The sequence below is a fragment of the Pagrus pagrus genome (assembly GCF_965226575.1).
Source record: "Pagrus pagrus genome assembly, chromosome: 10".
Taxonomy (NCBI): domain Eukaryota; kingdom Metazoa; phylum Chordata; class Actinopteri; order Spariformes; family Sparidae; genus Pagrus; species Pagrus pagrus.
The window spans coordinates 8379634-8402702 of record NC_140194.1 but is presented as its reverse complement, the minus strand read 5'-3'; the positions used below and the strand labels follow the sequence as shown (position 1 = coordinate 8402702).

The 23069-nt window shown below is 43.0% G+C and overlaps 1 protein-coding gene across 3 annotated transcripts in view; it reads left to right on the top strand.

The window, feature by feature from the left end:
* Nucleotides 1–23069, top strand: part of LOC311263975 (voltage-dependent calcium channel subunit alpha-2/delta-1) — a 68652-nt gene that overhangs the window by 31737 nt on the left and 13846 nt on the right. For all 3 annotated transcript variants that reach the window (XM_084364440.1, XM_084364439.1, XM_084364441.1), the window contains 18 exons: nucleotides 1604–1735; nucleotides 2774–2843; nucleotides 3605–3655; nucleotides 3879–3978; nucleotides 9556–9714; nucleotides 10353–10457; nucleotides 11215–11293; nucleotides 11792–11841; nucleotides 11936–12025; nucleotides 12319–12393; nucleotides 12499–12579; nucleotides 12924–12998; nucleotides 17156–17227; nucleotides 17476–17547; nucleotides 18607–18668; nucleotides 19032–19108; nucleotides 21792–21852; nucleotides 21948–22039. In XM_084364440.1, coding sequence (XP_084220566.1) covers nucleotides 1604–1735; nucleotides 2774–2843; nucleotides 3605–3655; nucleotides 3879–3978; nucleotides 9556–9714; nucleotides 10353–10457; nucleotides 11215–11293; nucleotides 11792–11841; nucleotides 11936–12025; nucleotides 12319–12393; nucleotides 12499–12579; nucleotides 12924–12998; nucleotides 17156–17227; nucleotides 17476–17547; nucleotides 18607–18668; nucleotides 19032–19108; nucleotides 21792–21852; nucleotides 21948–22039 — 1503 coding nt within the window. The remainder of the gene's footprint in view (nucleotides 1–1603; nucleotides 1736–2773; nucleotides 2844–3604; nucleotides 3656–3878; nucleotides 3979–9555; nucleotides 9715–10352; nucleotides 10458–11214; nucleotides 11294–11791; nucleotides 11842–11935; nucleotides 12026–12318; nucleotides 12394–12498; nucleotides 12580–12923; nucleotides 12999–17155; nucleotides 17228–17475; nucleotides 17548–18606; nucleotides 18669–19031; nucleotides 19109–21791; nucleotides 21853–21947; nucleotides 22040–23069) is intronic.

Genomic DNA, 23069 nt, shown 5'->3' with positions numbered 1-23069 from the left:
TCACTTCTGGCTGAAACGTCACTGAGTTTTCTTCAGTGGAGCTGGCGTTCCTTATAAAAACAAGAAATACATGATGATTGTTTGGGTGTATTGGAGGGTGGACTCCTTATCCTTATTTAAAACTGTGAAAAACAACACACTCTTTAATGCTCTAAAAAAGCTAATCCATGTTGTATTTGTTCCTTAATTACAGTGTATTGCAACCCTGATATCCCCCCCGAGATGAAGTCATCACAGGGTGTAGATTCAGTGTGGCATCAAAGCCATGCCGAGTGCAGCCGGGGAATTCATTAGTGTCAGTGGCAATATGGGCGACTAGAGGAAACTGTATCCCTTATGAAGCAGCTTATTAAATATTATGACTAACTCAGGAGTGCTCAAAACTAATGGAAACATTAAAAAAACAACATATTACGACTGGGTTAGACGTTTTTGGGTTTGCTTGTTTATCACTGCATTTTCGGCTCGTTTTGCCTGCGCTCGTATATCTCTCTGTGTGTGTTTTTAACCATCAAGCTATCTTGCTGTCTAAATAGCAGTGAGTGGGCCTGTGAGTAGATAGCCGTCCACCTACTTGTCTGTCTTCATCACTCTTCACTAAAAAAAAAAAAAAAAATCACACATACAGTCAGTAATTTTCTCATTATCTAACGAGGGCCGTGTGCTGTTATTTTCTCTTCCTTTGCCTTTAAAGTTCTTCACTTAATGAGGGAAACACATTACTGTGCACACACACTGCATGCTCTCTCCCTCTCTCCCCCTCTCGCTCTCCCTCTCTCTATAATAAAAAACATGCACTCCTGGCAACCGAGGCTTCATTAACTCCCTTCTCCAGAGGCATGCATGCAAATGAACAGTGTTTGCTTTGCACATCAATGGACCGCGTCACACTCAATACGCGATACCAATATATCTCACACACATGCGCACATACGCGTATGGATGTAGAGTCACTTTAAAGCATATATACAGTACTGCAGTAGCATTAAAAAGGAAGGAAGGAAGGATGGAAGGGAGGGGGAAAAAGACGAGCAGCAGAGAGACAGAACAAAGATAGAGTTGGGGCAGCATGTGCTGTGTCTCCATCCATCATAGTGAGTGTTATGTGGCTCTGAGCTGTCTGGGTGCTGTGTCATTACATCCATAATGCCTGTTGCCTCCCACAACACACACTATCAATCACACCCATGCACACATACAAACGCATGCACGTGCACACGCGTGCATTGGGTGTCGCAGGTCAAATTAAACGCAGTTACTCGCCAGAAAACTGTTCCTCGGCATTTCTTACTAAACACTGTCATCCGGCCGGATGAAGTGGCCCAATATTTGCTCATGTGTCCCACTGGGTGAGTGGGCTGACACTGAGCGGGGCCTGTGTGTGTGAATCTTAATGAATGTGATATTCTGGTATGTCCACACGTCTGTGACAGTCTACAATGGCTTTCTTACCTGCGTGCTTTATCCTCCGATCATTATTGCAGAATACGCTCACAGACAAGCACACATTTACAGATGGACTATCAAGATCTGACTGAATACAAGATATGTCTGATTTGTTATCTTCTGACATGTACGTGTTTGTGTATGTGTGGATTTCCAGCCACGATCGTGCTGAATGAGCTGAACTGGACGGAGGCACTGGAGGAGGTGTTTAAAAAGAACAGAGAGGATGACCCGACCCTTCTCTGGCAGGTGTTTGGCAGCGCTACAGGCCTGGCTCGCTACTACCCAGGTAAAAAAAAAAATGAAATAAAAAAAACACTATTTGTCTTCGCCTGACATTTATCAAAGCGGAAAAAGCCCTTGTCCAGGCTTGTTTGTCATCTGTCCCTATCACACATCACACTGAAGCCTTGTGTGTTCCCTCTCTTATCAAAATCGAAGGCGCCCCTCATCAGCCGATTATAATTTAGTTGACCTAAGATACAGCATGTGGCTTTTAATCATAACGACAAACAGCCAGGGAGTGTGTTCACACCTTTGCTTCATTAACACATCGCTGAGCAAATAAATCAGCTCAATAAATAATCCCCATTGCTCGGCTTGCACTGATTTTTATATGTGGTGCCGTTGATGGTGTCATGCTATCTTAAAGTGCATTAGTCTGGCGTTGCTCTCCAGCGCAAGTGTTTTCTCTGCCAAGCTATTTCTATTCATGAGATTCCCTGTCATCATAGACTCTGTGTCGCTTTATGGGAAAAGTTTATGTCTAATATTCATGAATTTTCATTGGCCTTGAATCTACTCCTCTTTGTTCCTTTTTTTTACCTCTTAGCATGCATGATAGGCAGTCACACATTCTCATACTGGCTTGTTTTCACGTTGCCCCTCACTAATAGCATACAGATAGAAAGCAGCCGATGACTGTCAAAGCAAGTGAACCCAGTGCTACGTGCTGTGCATCTAGGATGAATATTTTACCTTATTTACTTGCCGTTTACCTTCTCGTGAAATATTTTTCGGTAAATTAAACATGTTATAATATATTTGGTGTCGGATTCCATCCCATAAGCTAGCTGTCATTGTGACACAAGTGACAGATATTTTTTATAGCCTCTGAAAAATGTGTCCTTTTTTATCTTCACAATATGACTGACAGTGGCCAGACACTGCAGGGCTGAATATGACACCGCATATTGCCAGATATTTGCAGATTAACACTTCAGTCAGACAGTCAGAGGTGTCAGGAAACAAACTAAAATAGGAACTATTGTCTAATTATCTTTGATAATGAAAAGAGAATGAACACATATTTGATCTTCTCCTAAAGCCTCTCCCTGGATGGATGCACGTAAGACCCCCAGTAAAATCGACCTGTACGACGTCCGCAGGAGGCCGTGGTAAGAAAACTGCAAGAAAAACATTTATTCAATGTTGGTCAGAATTCAAGCCACTTTTTTTTTTTTTTAATGCATTTAGGTGAGTTTTAGACTGTTTCCATTTATATCATTGTTTTGTTTGGTCATTTAAATGACTGAATCTTCTAGGTATAGTAACTTTATGAAGGCCTGGATCATCATTCAATAACATTGTCCCCAGCATTGTATAATCATTGTAAAATAGAGTTTAAAGGGGCTCTATGTAACAATTTATAGTAATTTACATGTGTTAATTGCTTTCTTATTGGCCATGTGTGAGCCTATTGCAATGTGGCGTGAAAAATGAGACCTTCCTCGCCTCCCTAAGTTGCCCAAACAAGCCGGTGAAGGATTTGCTTAAGTTGTTTAATGCCACTGGACTGGAATTTCTTGTGAAGGACTTGGGGAGGATTTCCAGGGACAGGGATGTCCAACGGAAGTGACTTAATGCACTTTCTGGCCTGCCTTGTCTCAGGGCCTTGCTCCGCTGACAGAGAGCAACAGTGGCTAACGTTAGTTTAGAAAAGGAGTCCGATAACATAAGCAAACGACCGGCTTCCTGCACGAAACAGGAGCTCCACGGAGCCCCTTTAAAGCTCCTGAAAAAGTTAGCGAGTAGACTTTGAGTTGAGGGGTTTTCATGATGGAGTGCATCATGATTAAAGTAAATAATCAGGTTAATGATTGGTCAGAGTGTGTGTGACTTAGATAAGCTTCTCTTTTATTAATTTGTGCCCAACTAGGTACATTCAAGGAGCTGCCTCACCCAAAGACATGCTAATCCTCGTGGATGCGTAAGTCATTTTCTAACCTCATTGATCCGTAACCTCCTCGCATCAGTCATGATTTCCCCTGATTATGATACATGCCCTCCTCCTGCCACGTAATGTAATGCATTTCCCAAAGCAGACACATTTCTAATTACATTGAGTAAAATCTCACAGGACGTGAACTGAGCTGACAGATTGCAGTGAGAAGCTCTCAGGTATTATGTTGTTGTTGTTGTCGTTGCTGCAGAAGCGGGAGCGTGTCGGGCTTGACTCTCAAACTGATCAGGACCTCCGTCAGCGAGATGCTGGAGACTCTGTCTGATGACGACTACGTCAATGTAGTTTATGTGAGTATTAAACCCTCCACTTGCTGAACGTCGGGCGGTCTGTTTGTGTGAGGCGACGGGGGGGGCACGATGCACGCTGAGCGAAGGGACAGAGTGACGGGCTGATTCAGAATGTGCGTATGAATGGGCTCGTTTGTTTACACGCCCATTCATGCGCCTCTAGATGCATTTGAATGGAGATACACACATAAATACAATGTACAGTGTACATGCGCACACACACACAAGAGAGAGACAGAGAGATGGATGACAGGTAATGAAATATGGATTTCTCTCAGGTCTGGCCACCCTGAAAAAGACCTTTAATGAAATACCCACTGCTCTATTTGGTGTACAGGATTAAAACTCTGCACTACATGCCCCCACCCCACCTCCTTACCCATGTGTGTGTACGTGTGCACATTCCCACCGATCCTAAAGGTATTACAGCTGCACCTCTGACTGGGGTGAACCCTGGGAAACACTCATTCATCACCCCCTCGATTTCTCAATCGCCCTTTCCCTCCATCATTGAGTCTCAGCATTCCCCCATACACCTTTGATTCATCTCTTTGTGTCACTGCATGATCTCCCTGCGCACTGTACGCCCCACTCCTCCTCTACACACAATACCGCAACTTTGCTCCTTTTTACCGGCCCCACTCTCTCTCCCTTCATTTCTACTTTTCCCGCCCACCAATCACTTCCATCGCTCTCCCCCTACACCGTTTCATTCTCTGACCATCTATTCCAGGCCTTCCACACTTGTGATTACACTCAGAAAAGAGCCAATCAGGAGACTGCGTGATGCGTAGATGGGTGCCTGTGGAGGTGTTTATTGAGATGGGTCTTTATAGAGATTGGAGCCGTCTTCGTTTTCCTTGCACAAAGACAGCCATTCAGAGTCTGTTTCCTCTCTCCGGGGACCCTTTGTCTTGGGCACAATGTATTCTGTTTCACGGTGGACTTGTGATTCTGCAAAGATGTGCAATTATCGGAATCTGTCGGGGAGCTGTGTGTGTGTGTGTGTGTGTGTGTGTGTGTGTGTGTGTGTGTGTGTGTGTGTGTGTGTGTGTGTGTGTGTGTGTGTCTTGGAAAGTGAGACAGAGTGAGAGCGATTAGTTCAAAAAGTTCAACTCAGTTTTGACTCAGAACTTCTTTTCGTCTGTTTAAATTGTTCTCCTCCTGTAGCGATGTGGGTGTAATGCATTAGTGGTTCAAGGACGGTGCAAGCTACTCAGGGCTAAAAGGATAATTCATTACATAAAATTTACATTTTACAGTATGTCATGTTTATATTGGTTGCAACAACATCATCCTTACTAAATCTTGGGATACAGAGACATTGTTGGTCTTTTCCTGGTCCTGTTTTCCTGCCTCAACACACCTGATTCAATTGAATGGGCTTGATGATGAGCTGATCATTTGAATCATGGTAATTTATTTCAGCAAAACAACATGATGGCAATCTGACAAGTGTTACGTGCAGTTTAACACAGACCATGCCAAAACTTAAAAGGTCCCATATTATACTGTTTTTCATCAATTTCACACAGCTGTTAGAGGTCCAACAACACTGTATTGGAAATGTATTGCCCCACACCCATCAGTGGTGCTGAACTTCAGCTGTCTAAAGTCGCTCTACTGAGAGCAGCTGTTTCTGTGCCTGCACCTTTAATGCTAATGAGCTCCGTCCAGCCACGAGCCCCTCTCAGGGAGAGGATGCCGCTGACGCTAGCATTAGCATGCGCTAATGTTTACGGTGGATGTATCACTATGGCTGCCGAGATGCTGTCGTTCAACCACACCAGTCTGACCCAGAATCGGACCCAGAAGGAGAGGCTCAGAAAAATACAGACTCTGCGGCTGCAGCAGGACTCCCCGACACAACCACCCGGCTCCCATCCCCCACTGACCTGCAACAGGTAACGTCTAAAAACAGCTAGCGAAAGCTGTGTCTCCAACAGTCTCCAAACTCTTGGACACTGTCCGCATAGTCTCGGTCTCCAGTCTGCACGTTTCCAGACTTTTCGCTGTGACAACCAAGCGCCCTCGTAATATTATTAACACTAAACTCGCTTCAAACGCCGTTGCATAGCGGACCGTTAGCCACTAGTTAGCCTATTTCTAGCTAGTTAGCCAACTTCAAGCTGACTTCACATTACTCGTAGGCAACTGTAAATACTATTAACACGCTGCGACACTTACCTGTGGCTCGGGTGCAGTTGCTGGGTCCCGTATGGTTGGGGCTGATCCTTTTACGAGTGTCAGTGTCGAGGCAAAGCCAGCTTTGTACTGACCCTCGTTACTGAAGCAGTCCGATGTGAAGTGGTTAGCACACACAAACAGACTTACACGAACCGTAGCCGGCGCGTTGTCGTTAAAAATGAAACGGCACCACCGTCTCTTCTGTTCTTCTGTAGCTGGGACAGAATAAAGGCACTTATGTTGCTTTTTACAACCAACAACAGAGCATTTTGCGTGTCTAGCTCTGAGCGACGACATTGCGAAACACTGCTATCTCACCGCTTGACACACCGACCTTCCCCTCGGGGATGAACGCCCCCCTCTTGGATGTCTCCGGGGAGAGGGGGGAGTGTTTTCGGCCGTTACGTCACGACAGGAGCTGAATCTGAACAGCCTGCAGGAGCCCCGTTTTACCAGTGGGTGGGCTGCAGAGACCATGCAGGACTGGTTTGCTTTCCTCACTCTGGGAGTTGGTAGGCTCAGGGCGGACCAGTTTATATATGTAGACACCAGAGAAAATGTGTTTTTCATAATATGGGACCTTTAACTCACCCCCAATAATTCATGTTTTTTTGTTGAGGGTTGTTGTATGGGCTTGTAGTAAAGATTGGAATGTAAATGATATAGTAAATATCAGGAAATGGTGAATTTACATACTTCACAGACTAGTTATGAGAGTCAATCATGTTGAATGAAGGCATCTAGATCATTTTACGCGCTGATGGTAATGAGCTTCCAAGTGCAGCCACTGTGGGAGTTTGCTGAAAGACCATTTTCTGACAATTTGCCTGGCAATCATAGATTATACAAACCTTCTGCCTTGAAGGTATATTAGAGCTAGTTAAACCAATGCAAATATTAGCGTAAAAAGGTCTAAGGTTAACGCATGAACATGATTACTTCAGAAAGCCTGTAGACCCACTGACAATGACGGTGTCCTTGGGTGAGTTGCGTGTATCTTTATGCGTGGTGGGCTTACCAAGGCTGGTCTGTTGTTGCCTCATGCACATAAAATAATGAAAACTAAGTCTATATGGGGCCCAAGAATGAATCGAAATGTGGGACACATTGTATCTCATGCAGACACAATAACATGTCAAGTACTCAAGAACCCGGCCTGATGTGTTTTTTCCTCTCTATGGCCCGTCAGGGCTCAGTGTTAGTCTTTTCCTGTACAGGACAACTGTGGGCGTGCACAACTATGGCAAGTACAGTAGGTCAAAGTTGATCCATAGAGGTCTGGTCTGTAACTTCTGATGGTTGTTTACAACAGACTGTTGTTTGAGCCGTAAGTGTCCTGTTCACTTTTCTCTTACAAGTATGGTCAACCTGGTTTGTTAGCAGCCTGTATGCGATCCCTCGTATTTCTTGCTCCATCTTGAATTTTCTTTGCCGTATTGCCCTTCCAGATCTTAACAGTGTAACTTGGTGTCCATTAATTGCCTTGACAAAACTAATTAGTCATTTCTCTGTCATCCTCTCTCTCTCTACCTTTTTTCTCTCTGACATTGACTCATTTACTCATACACATCCACACGCACACATGCACAGCGCCCTATGTCTGGCCCTAAGGGTGTTGTAACCTGACACTAAATCATTAATCTCTGATATTACCCATAAATCCCTCCTCATTAACAGTAGCCCAGGGACTAAGTTGGCATTTGGTCATGGAAGATGCTCGCACACTTCCTCGGCAGCCGCGGCAGGTCAGAGGAATGCTGATGGCTGTTCCTTTCCGCTCATTCTTCCCCTCTCTGTCCTCACCCTCCCCATTTCTTTTCTCGCTTGTGTTCTCGCCTCTCCTCTCCTCACCCTCCCACCTCACTGAGCCTCCGTCACTTTCATCCGGCCTGCTCAGCCGTGTGTTAGCCGGTGTCAGTGCTGTTAGCTAGCGTCAGTCCAGTGGGCAGGCCGGAGCACCAAACCAGAGCAGGAGAGTGTCCTGCGGGATTAGAGCTTGACGATTAGCCTTCTCTCTTGTGTCATCGCTAATCCATTCCCAAAGCCTGGACCATCACACACACACACACACATGCACACATACACTCACACAACAGAGCTGTTGTAATAGGATCACAGGGGAACAGTGGAATTTGTAGTAGATTGTATTCACATTTGTGTTCAAGGCCAGTAACACAATATTACAAAGAAGACTCTTACAATAGTTGTTTTTTTCCCACTTATATCACACTGGGCTTATCTACTTATATCTCTCTAATCAGAATATGATCGATGTGTCACATACACTTTGTGAGCTCATTATTTTCCGTATATCACGCGCCGTCTCACTTTTACCGCTTTTAAGTGCTGTATTCACACCCTCCCCCTCCTCTTTTTCCGTCCTCTTCCTGTCACTTTCCGCTCCTCACCCTCCCACATTCCCGTCTCACCTTCCTCACTTCTCCTTTTAATAGATTAGGTGATAAAAGATCTCCGACTGCTCTACGGGGGCAATTACGTGAACTCGTGTTTGTGTGTGTGAATGTGAGTTTGTGCGTGTTTATGTCCCGTCGCCTTGATCCGGTCCTTTTTGTCGAACCGCAGCTGTCGTCACTTCGCCTTTCAGTCCGGCAGAGATGTGTGTGTCTGTTATTGTCAATCTGAAGGGAACTTCAAGGCTATCAGGCTCATTGGAAATACACCCACACACATGCAGTCAGGTCTCTTTTTGCCTCCTTTCTTGTCGGTGTAGATCAGTGTTTCCAGCCTCCCTATTGGCCGTCTCACAGAGACACATTGATTAGTCGAGATCGATGAGGTGCAGTATTGTTTTAGAAGAGTTCTGCAACACAATAGCTGTGCTGGTTTACGACCCTGCTGTCCCATGTCCTTTATATATTAGATTGTATTATATGATTTACTCTGTCGTTTCTACTTATTGCCATTCGGAGCTCTTTGAATCTTTCCTTTCTGTTCACTCCTGGACAATCCGAAAGCTTCCGTTCATTTAACAGTGAAAATACGGACCATCTGTTAGACCTGGAGCACAGCACAGTGTAGAAGGAAGCAGGCTTTTTTGCTGTATGCTGGGCGGAGTGTGTGCATATGTGTGCTGAGGTGTGGAAATGAGGAGGTCTCACCTTTTAAAAAAAGATGGTGTTGCTGCCTAACCTTGTTCTTATATAGTAGAATCTTGTTTCCATGGGTACCAAATCGTTGAGCTCGTGGAGGATGTGAAGCAATTAGTGGGGCTTGATGAATGTGTCTGTTTACCGCTGCTTGATAACAGCCAAGGCCAGGTGGGAGTGTTTGTGTGCGTGTCTGTGCCGCATTCGTACCAATTGTTTCAGACTCACACATGTTGTATGAATAATTTGTGGGTCCTAACTCCTGGCGTCTGCTGCCTCCCAGTTTAACACCTTGGTGAAGAAGACGGCGTGCTTCGAACATCTGGTCCAAGCCAACGTGAGGAACAAGAAGCTGCTGAAGGATGCCGTACAGAACATCACAGCCAAAGGAATTACAAACTACACGAAAGGCTTTGAGTTTGCTTTCAAGCAGCTCTCTGCGGTAAGATAAAAGTTTTGTCTTTCAGGTAATGAAAAAGCATGTCATTTTTTTCTCTGTAACAGTGCAAAAGAGGCTCAGAGCAAGTTTTGAATGGATGTTACCTTTGATGCCTCCATATTTCCACCAGCAGCAGAGCTTTGTCTTTCACTGCCATCTGCTGGTCGAATGTGTTACATCGTCTCAATCGTCCAGACAGTGAAAGAAATATTAGACTGTTACAGATGAATGACTACACTGAAGCATCATCCTTCAGCGGGGTTATGGTGCAGTACCGCTTGACGTGATATATGTGATAAACTCTGAACTTTGACGTCCACGGAATTATATTGATACAGTAGATAAACACACGTGGCAGAATCAGAATTGATCAGAACATTGTTAGCAGTTCTTCGAAGCTGACTGAACTGACAAGGATGGTGCTAGATGCCGCAGGCTCATCCAAATCAAAAAGTCCTATTCCTCTGGAGATGAATGTGTCTGAGATGGAAATAAAAAGGAAAGTTCTAGAGGTCAGCAAAGATAATTGGGTTCATTATCCTGGGATCGTGCATATTTGCAGCAGAATATTGCTTTTTCCATTACCTGGGCGAAAAATTTAATTTCACATAAGATGATCCTGATGTTTTTTCTTTGACTAGACTAATGTGAGCAGAGCAAACTGCAACAAGATCATCATGCTGTTTACTGATGGAGGAGAGGAAAGAGCTCAGGCTATACTGGAGAAGTACAATGCTGACAAAAAGGTATGTTGGTCACACACACACACACACACACACACACACACAGTGTTTGCTTTTATCTATGTGGGTGTGCTCCCCTTGTAGTTTTTATTAGACTCAGCTTTTTGGAGCTCCCTTTGGGTTGCAACTTCCGTGTGCATGTCCTTACTACCCAAAAGTTTATGCAGATGAGGTTTTTTTTGCATAATGTGTGAAACAAAGACCTTTTCACATACACACACTCATACACAGATCAAGTGCACAAGCACAAGGTTGACGATGGGAGCAGATTGCACACACACTTCATCATGACGTTACAACCCGGCTCAGACGGGAGACCACACGAAGGCAAAGGTTTTAAATAGTATTTTGTTGAACCAAATCTAAATGGATGCACACACAAGCATAATAAAACCCTGCTGGCTGGGAGCACAGCAGACAGAGAGAGGAAGAGGGAGGTATCCAGCCCTCTTATATCAGGTACAGCAATCAGAGGAAGTGACTTCAGGTGGGGCTCGTTCTTCTGACACTCAAATCAGGAGCAGGTGAAAACAAACAAAAAAAAAATTCACTATCCAAAATGAACCTTCTGTTCAACACAATATTCAGAGTATATATAATAACATCACAGTAGAAACAAGACAAACATTGACTGACTTAAATTAATGTTGAATGAAATTATTGAAGTAAATCACTTATGCTACCAGAATTATAAGAACCTTTTCTAATTGTCAGAGGTCATGTGTTGATAATTGTTGTTAAATTGAATCTCATGCTGCAGGTGAGGATCTTCACTTTCTCAGTCGGTCAGCACAACTATGATAAAGGACCCATTCAGTGGATGGCCTGTTCCAACAAAGGTACAGCACAACTGTTATCATTTTGTTACAATCCTTGCATTACATGAAGTTGTACTTGCTCGATACTGGTAGTGATTTCAAATACATTTGACATTTTGTTTCAACCGACTCAGCGGGGTTTCGGGTGGTATGAAACATAAAGTACAAGAATGTTGAAAGAAGACAGGGCGGTGATGTGATAATGAACATCGTTTTAGAAGCAGTGGAGCTACCTCCAAGCCCCCTTTGTCTTCTTCCCCGCTGAAAGGTCCTTGGCCGGAAACATTAGCAGCTCAAACAGTGATGACTGCACTTTAATCTCCCTGAGGAAGAATGGGGATAAAATGTTTAAGTGGTTAATGATAGATGAATCAGTAGAGAATCCCCTTCACACATCCACAAGTAAAAAGTCTGGATATAGTGATACTGTAGGCTAAGCTACAGATGCTGTGTATGTCCTGCTGTTGTTATGTTATCATTGAGTGACTGCAGCATTGGGTTTTGGTTAAATTCATCCAGGTTACTTCTATGAGATTCCTTCCATCGGAGCCATCAGAATAAACACACAGGTTAGAGCATGATTTATTATTTTGCACAACATTTATTGAGAATCTGCCAGCACAGAAGCATTAACGTGGAAAATATGCTGTTTGTCCAATTTAGGAGTACCTGGATGTCCTGGGAAGACCAATGGTTCTGGCTGACAAGCAGGCCAAACAAGTCCAGTGGACCAACGTATACCTCGATGCTCTGGTACGGCAATTTGGTGTTGTTTATTTTACAAGTTAAATGTGAAATATGTAAGAATTGGCCACCTGTCGAATTTATACCCAAACCAAATAGGGGGCAGCGTATCACGAACCGCTAACTGCTGCTAACTGTAGCTTCCATTAGCAAGTTAGCTCAGTAAGCCATGCAGTAGCGATCCAGACTGGATTCTTACATAATTCACCTTTAAGTAACACAGCAAACTTGTTCCTGCCGTGTTACTATAACTTGATAAAATTACTGAGATGAATGGTGCTTTTCTCTTGACTCTCCATCAGGAACTGGGTCTGGTCATCACCGGGACGCTTCCTGTCTTCAATAAAACAAAGACCAAAGACGACAGGAACGGCGAGGTGCAGTACATAAAGGCTCGAACACACAATGATTGGAGTCAGCAGAAGCAGGACCTGATGAAAATACATTTCACCTTATCTTTTTCTTTCACTCTTTCCTCTCAGCACCAGAATCAGTTGATTCTCGGCGTAATGGGGATTGACGTGTCTCTGGATGACATCAAGAAGCTCACGCCACGCTTCACAGTGAGTTCAACACCCACATGTGATCACATAAACACAGACTAATACATTTCTCAAACCCAGGTTTTGTGACATGCCCAGCTGTAAAGACAGAGTTTTCCATCTGGTGCAATTAGTGAGTGATGTGATTCCATCAGATAAATAATGTCTATATGAAAATAATGCCTTTGTCATTAATTACAGCCCCTGTGGTGCATGTCATAAGTTTTTGGGGGACCACTGAGACCCGTTTTTGACACACTTTTTGACAGTCATTAACAGCTGTCTTGCCATTACACTGTGTTTACTGCCATCATGTGGTTTTCTAGACAAAAAATGAAATGTCCTTCTCCTCTGTCGATCTCCAGATCGGTCCAAACGGATACTACTTTGCCATCGATCCCAACGGATACGTCCTGCTGCATCCAAACCTCCAGCCCAAGGTACGACATCCGGCCCTATGCATCACCTCATGTGGCTCCTGTCTAGAAGCTTTATATTATAATCTGACTATTCCACATGGTTGCACAATAACTGCTTGCACTCCGTGAATAATATGCAGTCTAGCAGATGGCGGAGGCCCTTTTCAAACTTTTCCATGTGCCGTCACCTCATCAATCTTCATAAAGAGAAATCATTCCCCAGTTAGAGAAGGACTTGATATCATCAGCCCTCGGATGTCGGCTAGAAGGTCACTCATTACCATGCGAGATAAAATAGATATGTAGGCTTGGCAGTGAACTGGCATATATGTTTAAGAATGAAGGATAGGAAGAGGCACTGTGGCATACAGAAGAGAAAATGTGTTTAGTAGCACACCTCAGAATATAATTTCATTTGTTCCACCATGGGGATAAATCACGCTACTGCGGCTTGTATTTTCTTATATATGTTGTTTATTTTAAGATAAAAATCGATATGGTTCTTTTTAGGATAGCCTTTTATACTTAACACTTTTGATTTGATGACAATATCTTTTTCACAACAAGGCTTAAAGTTGAAGTTAGAACAAAACATCCACCAACTCCACCAAAGCCTCAAGTGGTAAAATGTCACTAATCATATGCTGCCCATCCCGATGAGCTAAAGGCCCAGAGCAGTCCTGCATTTCCTCAAATAAATTCAGCAGGATTCATAGCCGCCGGCAGGTATTATGCAAGATGCGAAAAAATTAGCTGTGACCCCACTAGAGGTTCCAACCCACTGCCTTCAGCCCCGAGGCAAACAGGCTCTGACAGGCAGTGACCGTTAGCTGCCCAGGACCGAGTTCTGTGTTTGGTGTCAAGATGTTCAGAGCGGCACCTCCCCTGGATCCTTTGGGACAAACACTTACATCCAATTCATCAAGCCACAGCTCTCCACAGTCTAACACATCTAGACAAACACTTATGGATCCAATTATTTTAATTTTCAGTTTAATAGGTTTTATTAGTGTGGTAATTCACATGTCAAAGCACGATAAATCAAGGGCTGGTGTATAACTGCGACTCAAGGCTACTGGAAGTTACATGAAAAGACTTGTTGCTCATATGCAAACTGTGGTGACTTCTGGTATGTAATGTGAGAAGATAATGATTACTGGGCATGTATAATATTTATTAATGTCTATATGTTTATGTCCTTCTTGTTTAACATTGTAAAGCAGTGGTTAGAGATGTTGCAAGGCTGCATATTCTTCCTCTCTCCCTGGACTAAAGGGGACTTCCCTCTTGTTTTTGCCATCTCTTAATCTTTTCACCCAGACTGGAACACTTAACTCTGGTCAACGTGTTTGTGCGTATGTATGTGTCAGTGTGTGTGTTTAGATATACTTTTCAATACGGTCGCTGTGTTTCAGCTGGAAGTGACACTTGTATATTGAAAGCCATGTTTTTCTTCAATGGTCTTTGACAACCCCACCACCACCACACACAAACACCCACAGGGCCTTTTTTGAAACACCAAAATGCATCTCTGTGCATCTCTTCACTGCTTTCCTAGAAAAGGATTCGTAACAGGAAGCTCAGGCTCAGTAATAAGTATGCCGTCACTTTTCACGAGGTGAGACAAAGAAGAAGTAATGTAGATTGCAGAAGTAGTTCCTAATGTGGAGTTTTCCGTATTGTAGTTGCATAAATATAATTTTCCACAGATGTAGTAGCAGTCACTGTCTTTGGACCTACAACCCTCCTGTATGAGTTCCCCCAAACTGAAGTGATAGTTTAATCTTACATTGCTTGTAGTGATCTAGTGGTCTGATCATGGCAATTTAAATCTAAATATGTGATGTTTATGTTTTATAATTGTGAACTTGCATTTGTGTGAGGATATTGATGATTCACCATTAAAAGTGCAATATGTAAGAATTTTTTTTAAAACATTCCAAAAGTCTACAAAGACGTAGAAACATTATGACATCGTCTGTGAATTGTGTCGCAAAGCATGTTTAACATGCTAATCAGCTAGCCCCAGCCCATCCCGATCCAAAGCTCCTGTGCTATCACAGTTCACACCAACACTTCCTTAGTGCTTCATGCTCCCAGTCTGGACTGCTAGCTGCGCGGCTAACTGAGCTGACGGCAGTTACAGTCGGCAGCAGTTAGTGGTGACTTTCCATGGTTGCCCTCCAGCTGTTTTTTTGAGTATGAATTCAACAGGTTTAATTCTTACATATTGCACCTTCAAGTATTTAAAATAGAAATATACAAAGGGTTGACTTTGTCCAAAGGGTTTGCCTAACTGAAAAACATACTTGTTTTGGGTTGTAGTTTTGTAGAGTAACTATTTTGTGCAAATCAACAAGTCTTTTGTGTCCGGAAAAGTTGTCCATAGTTCTGTAGATGTTGCTTTCACCAGCTTTTTCAATGCACATTTGACAACAGCACTTAAATTTTTTAAGTACAGCTAGCATATGGGGGTAACAGCGAAAATACAGGTATGTAAGAGGGTCGGCCTATTGTATTGTACTTCAGATTTCCTTTCAAAAGCATACAAAGCAATGTCAGCTGAGAGCAATCTTTGTGTTTCCACACACAAACAGACACACACACAAGCATAAAAGCAATGTCAGAATTATCTCAGTGTACTGAAGCATTCAAGACAGACAGCTTCGCTATTATTATTTTTCTCCCATCACTCTCTGTACTGTGTGTGTGTGTGTGTGTGTTTGAGGCTTAGAGGGCTGCCTGTCAATCACTCATTGTCTCATTGAATCAGCCGAATGGGAGATTGTGTGAATACTGATGGTGACCTTGGGCCCTTTAAACATCTCCCGTGGCTCACCTCTCTCCGTCTCAGCAGCGCGTCTTTCTCTATTTGATTATGTTTGTACATTTTCCATAGTCACCACACAAATCTCCCCTGTTGCGGTCGCGTTTTTATTTTGATCTCGCACCCCGGCTCACCTCGACAAATCTCAGCTGAGATACAGTATTCTCTCTCTCTCGTTTCCTTTCTTTTTAATCTTGTTGCTCCTCTTTTCCTCACTCCCCGTTTCTCATTTGATCTTTTTTTCACTCACGCCATCCAGAGTTCCCGTTTCCGTTCTGCTCATATTCTCTCCTGTCTTTCTTGTGTTGTTGTTTGATGTTTCATTCTGTATCACCCAGTGTTATGCCTCTTGATCTTTTATTCTTTCTTTTCTCATTTTCATGTTGAGATGCTTCATCTTAATCATCCTCCTTTGCTGCTCCGTTTCATTTCACTTACCATCAAATGTAAGGAACTCAACTCTGGCTCTTTAATTGATTGAGTATTTCATTAATTGAGTCTCTTGTCCGTGTGATTCAGCCTTTATCTACAAGTGGTGTATTTTTTGTTTGATTACTCATTCTCTTTGCATATTTATTAATTTCAATAGTCACTGCTCGCACATGTCAGCGTAAAAAAAACAAGAAACTATGTAGAGAACACTGTATCAAAACTAGCATGCCCTCACTGGATCACCCCACATTTTGAGTCACTGAGTGAACAAACGCTGTGGAGGACAGACTGGTATCAGATTGCATGTACTGCTGTTTTATAGAGAAGCACTAGATTACTACTACCATTTTATGCCACTATAAAGCCACTCAGACGTATAGGGTTTTTAAGAGAGGACATTAATAGGGTCCAGTGTCACTTTGTATCAAATCTGATTCAGCTGCGTCTCGTGTCACAGATATGTTGACAAAGCGCTGCCATATGGGACCCTCTATTTTTACGCCATGGATGTGATGAGATGCATGTGTTTAGAAAAGGGTTGGCATGGCTCCTGAATTGAATGCAAAAGAACAATAATTAAGTCCACTGTATGCTATTCAATTGCAGTAAGATGCAGAGGGCTTTTTCCCCTCTGTGGCTGATTGCCATGGTAAGAAACCATCTCTGAATAACAATTGTAAAATGGTCCGCTGCATTTTATAACGTTTTACTTTATCAGCTCAGCAGGCTTTAGATGGAGTGATATGAAAGCCGGTTATTACATAATAAACTTCCAGCCAAACGACTTAGCCTAAAGTAAAAGGGCCCTTCTTTGTTTTGTTCACATCGATCCTGTTACGTGTCATCCGGTTTGATTTTTGTGTCCAGTATTCTTATATTATGTGTCACAGTTCAGACTGAAATATCATCCTTTCCGCAGAATCCTAAATTCCAGGAACCTGTCACGCTAGACTTCCTGGATGCCGAGCTGGAGAATGACATCAAAGTGGAGGTAAAGTGTGCAGATACATGGAAATCCGCCTGTCCCACGCACAAAAGACACAGACACAAACACACTCAGATACACATTCAGCCAGGTATTCAGGTGCCAGATGTCTCGACTCGCCTCATAAAGCTATCATGATCAGTCCCCCGCAAGTGATTTACTCAGTGTTCCCAACTTGTTTAGCATGAGGTTATGAGACAGAATGTTTTCAAATCAGCTGAAACACAGTGAATCCGTCTGTTTCGTCCCTATAGATCAGGAGAATGATGATTGATGGAGAGACAGGCGAGCGTACCATTCACACCCTGGTGAAAACTCAGGATGAGGTAAGAGGAAATACTGGAAGCAGCCCCACATATTATTCTAGAGTATGTTGGGGAACTTATATTTGATAGTCTCCTATCACGCTTCTGATCTACAGCTGCATATTTCAGTAATGCTGCAGAGAGGTTCTCAGGCATAGACAAACAGGCTGAAATAATATTTTCACTGCAACATTTCATCCACCAGATGAAGGAAAAAGTGAGAGTAATATTAATATGCTGTTGTCACTAAAACTAAAACTAATTTGGCTAATTCCTGAACAAATGAACAAAGCAGTTACTTTGAATATTTATTATCCAACATTTGTCTTTCTCATTGCTTTGTTCCTTTTAGAGAATTCATTAAAAGATCTCTAAAAGAATGCAAACCTCTTACTTTTTCGCTTGCTTTTCGTGTTCCTACATGTGTAAGTTGTCAAGCTCCTGCTACAAGAAAACTTTGTTCCCTGCTGTTTGCAGTAATTAAGGTCATCATGCAGCGAGGATCGCTAATAATATCCATCTACTGATATGAAGCGAAGAGAAACATAGAGAGAGAACCCAGCGATGCTGACTTTGTGCCAGACTTCCCTTTTTATTGGCTTGATTTAATACAAATGTTTTTAAAGGGGCACTGTGCAGTTCTGGATACTCAGAATTGTGATATTTACAATATTAATGAGGTAATAATACAAACTCAGATATATTTATCTTTTCCATAACTGAATAAACAAGCTGTTCTCAGAGGAAAATAAGGTCCCCAGAATACAGTTTGAAGCAAGAAAGGTGGCAGGGTCCGCCAAATATAAACAAAAACAATATGTGTTGTCCTTTAAGGTCAGTTTGTTTACTCAGTCATGAAAACAAAGAGAGTTTGTTTTAGTTTGTTTAGACAAAAAAACAACAGTCAGTTAAGATCTCTCTCTTCTAAACTACACAGTGCACCTTTAACTGCAATTTTCAGGTATTTTTTCTTTACCCTTGAAAGTAAATACTGACACTAAACAATAAAAAAATAGGAGCTATTGCATTAACATTACATAGCAATTCCTAATGCCATTTCCTGTGTGTCGTCTTTGGCAGAGGTACATAGACAGAGGAATCAGGACCTACACGTTTGCACCGGTTAATGGAACAGATTACAGGTGAGCCTTCTCAGCAATTTTGTAATATTTCTCTATGGTTTATTAAGCTGCCTCTGTGTCACTTCCAACAGCTCACTAACAGCTGAGAGCACTCCAGTTGATGGAGGACACTACTTAAGCCAACAGGGGTCACTCTCCTGTTTCTTACACCAGGCTCTGCTTGATTAATGTGAAATACATTTAAGGGATATTTTCTGGATTTCACTGAAAATGCAGAAGGATGAAGGGAAACCTTGTTTGGTTGCGCATTCTGCTCTTTAGTGATATAAATCCCCCATAATCACATGCACGCTACATAAAAACACTGTATTCACAAGTAAAAACAAAATGTTCATCCGTCTGACTGTCTGTCTTTTTTTGCAGCCTGGCTCTTGCTCTGCCTAAATACAGTGAACACTTCATTCAAGCTAAGCTGGGGGACGACATGAAACAAGCTATGTGTGAGTATAGCGTCCACCCTCATGATAAACAGTGTGCAAACACATCAATCAGACCTGATTCTGCTGGTGCCTCACAGCCAACTCCCATGCATACTTTCTGCGGGTTGTACTCTGGAGTATCTCCACTTGTTTTGTATTACTTGTTCCTAGCTGGAGCCACAACCACTCCTTTGTATTTGCTGCTCAGATCAGCGGATCCCCACTGTGCTTTTCTTCTGTAGTGTAACCCACTGGTCAGTCGCCCTGCACTCCCACACACACTCCATCCACATGCTTTGCCTTCTCCCAGGCCCAGCCCGAGCGCTCGCTCTTTTGATCTTGTCTACATTTTGCTCCTCTCGTCTTCTTCACTCCCCTCTTCTGGCCCTCCCTCTGGCTGGGAAGAAGACTAAACCTCCTACACCTCCTCTCCCCGCTCATTATCGCCTCTCCTACCAAATGTTTTTTTTCTTCATCTGTACTCCACCCTTATGTTACAATTCCGTCTCTCTACCTCTTCGTCCTTCAGTTCATCTTCTTTTCCCTTCGTTTTCTCGTGAGGTAACACGCAACCCGAAGTCGACAGACTTTACTTTGTTTTCTCTGTCTGTCTCCCTGTTTTCCTCCGTCTCTCTATCTAATCTGTAAACCTGTCCTCACCTCGTTCACTTTATTCCTCCTAAATTTCCTCTCCCCCTCCCCCTCCTCCCTTTTTCTTCAGCTTATTTCTCCCTCGCTCTGTTTGTGCTCTCAAGGCTGTCTCGCTGTGTGACACACTCTGGCTGCTTCCCCTAACAGCTCAGAACACAGCTAATAATCACAAGGACAAAACTCGTTCGTATATGCACATCCTGTCACTCTTCATAGACTTCTTTGCATTTTGATTCTGATGCAACTTCTTCTCTCCTGTCTCCTTCTTCCACACTGGAATTTTACAGCTTCCTCTTGGGGCAAGTATATTCTGTGTCCTCTGTCTTCCTCTTGAAGTAGGATGCTCGTACAGTGCACAAGCATGTTTGTCCTTTATGTGTTGCATGATTATATATGGATGGATGTAATGGATGCGATGGATGGATGGATAGATGCATGGATGGATGGATAATAATGCTTACCCATGACTTCATAGATGCAAGAGTGGATATTTGCTTTGATCAGGGGATATAATTAGACGGAGAACACCGGATTCAGCACATAACCATCTGGCTTTCGCGGATTTTTCTTAACTTTGATGTGCCGCCACAAAGCATAAACGGCTAATGGTGCAGTTATTCCAACAGATGAGATTTTGACTGAGTGTTTCAGCCTCTGTATCACTCCCTCTCTGCCATAACGAGTCTGTCACCGCGCCATAAAGACTGTCAGAACGTTTACAGGCCTGTTAAAGAAAGTAACACACCATGCCTAGCTGCCGCAGACTGCTCCGATAGGGAGCTTGGGACTCTAAAGTTCTCCGTACAGCCGTATAGAGTTTCACAGTGGAGCCAGACCACCAATACCTCGATCCATCTTACCGCTCCCCTGCAGTAGGTGGTTCCTGCAGCCACTTGTCCTCCTAATGCATTCGAGTGTCCCCAGCCAAGGTTGTGATAGATGAACGCAGGTTTTATTCATCTATATGGCAAGAATGCTGCATGTGTTGAATAAATGATCTAACGCTGGCGTTGAGGAGAGGGCGACAAGCAAGAAAAAAAAGAGAAGGAATGTATGTGTGAAAAGCAATTGGACGTAGAGACACCCTGCCCAGTCTATAGAGACAGAGGGACAATGAATCTGCCCGTTATGTTTTATGTGAAGGACGTTGTTTCATCCCGCACCAGATTTCCATGACCCCGAGGAAACTCAGCGCTCGGTAATTTTTTTCGCAGACGGCACCACACGACTCAATATATTTTAAAGGCGATGTCCAAGATGTCTTCATTTTAAGAGAGCGGTGAATGATGGCCGTTGATGCCTGTCATGTCATTTATGAGATAAGAATTACCAGACAGAACTTAAAATGAAATCCAGAGCCAGGGGCAGGAAAAAGCACAGAGGAGTGGAAGGAATTTGTCTTTATTATTTCTGTGTGTTTACGTGTTGTTTCCCTTGCATGATCATGCTGTAGTGCCCCTGTGATCATTTCCTGTTCTGCATTTCTTAAAAAGTGCACTCAGTCTTTTTATTTTTATATTGAAAGTCTGTCCGTGAGATCTAATAAGCTTCACTGCGGTTGCACTGGAGTATTTTATTACCTACTGTGGGAAATATTTACAATTTTTCAAGGTATGACATCATTTGTCGGATGATGAATGAAGTTTTATCACCCTTTGTCCTCCCTACTTTCTCCTCTCCTCATCTCTCTCTCTCTCTGGGGTCACGACAGGTCAAGAAGGCAAGTATCTCTCCCTCAGTTATTCCCTCTCGCCCCCCCTTACTGTGCCTTCATTCACACTTTCCACCTTAATCCATCACCTCAGATCTGTCCAGTATTTTATGTGTCCGTACATATGTGCAGGTTTAATTCTGTGTCCGTGTATCACCCACTTCCTAAAATTGAATACGATCTTCCTCTTGTCAAGTGTTTCTTGGATTTGTGTAATCATCTCACGGCACAAATACCAGGGATTTTACATCATTTCATAAATAGAGATCACACTTAATCCGCTGTGTGGAATACCCACAGTCTTATGAGCTTAAACCAGGTGTTTTCTATGTTTTTCAAAAGCCATGGAAACCATACAGCTGGAGAGGTTCGATGAGTATGGTTACACCTACATCGCTCCGAGGTGAGTGATCCCGACGCTATTGTCCAACCGGCTGTCACAATACAGGAAACAAAACAAGTGCCTGAGATTGAAACTGATCAATACTGTTTCTTCAGGGAGTACTGCAAAGAGCTGAAGTTGTCACTCAACAACACCGAGTTTCTCCTCGACTTCAGCCAGTACATTGACAGAAACACTCCAGATGCATGTGAGTCATGCATCTTTGTTCACTGTTACTCCACTGGACACATTTGCACTGGTAGTGATGTCAGTTTGCTGCACTGTTTTGCATTCGTGTGAGTATTTTAATACCACAGTGACCCTCACAATGTCACCGAAATCAATAAATAGTGTTTTGCATTGCAGTGCTTACAGTGATGAGAGTGGAAGTTTGAGTGTATGTATACTTGCATGTTATGTCTTACTGTTATTAGTCATGGTGGCATTTCCCAGTCACGATGGTCAGCATCTGAAGGTCAGAGCACGACTTTGGTCAGCACGATCTAAGCAGAGTGATGTCAGCATGATCCACTGAGTTTCCTAGAAGCCTGATGCTGTCATGCTACACAGTGACTCACGATGCTTGATTTGTCATCACCTAATGGATCAGTCTTCCTAATATGGCTTACCACCATCATCCAGCTAATGGATCTAGGTATCCTTGATCCATTTTAGCCTGAGGTCAAGCCATACACTCAGGCATTAATGCCTTTCTTAATGCTGTTTGTGCAATATGTTGTGGCAATTCGTTTGTTGAGTGTTTAGGTTTGGACACAGGTGCGCTCATGTTATTTTAAGAAGCTCCACTACATTTATCTTTATACAATCTATTTAATCACAATCGTGGTCTCGAATCTAGATTGCAGTCTTGTTTCCTTAATCTTAAAAATGCTTGAAATAGCGTATGAATTTCTCCATTAAAACACAGTATTGTACTAGTTCGTATTTGGCACAAGCTCCTCATCCACCATGCTGCTAGTTATAACTCGCATCGCATTATTTACAGTACTAGTTCCAAACAAGCTGCTTGGCACAAATGATCTGGTAATATGAGGGGTTTACAGATCCTCCTGAACTACTCATAGACTCATAATGTCTAACATGTTTGATATTTATGATTTAAAACCTGGACGGTTACATCGGTACTGTCTGAACCGGACCAATGAGAGAGGCATCCTGAAGTAGATCGGACAAACGGTTCTCGAGATACAGTATGCGAATAACATACATACAGACAG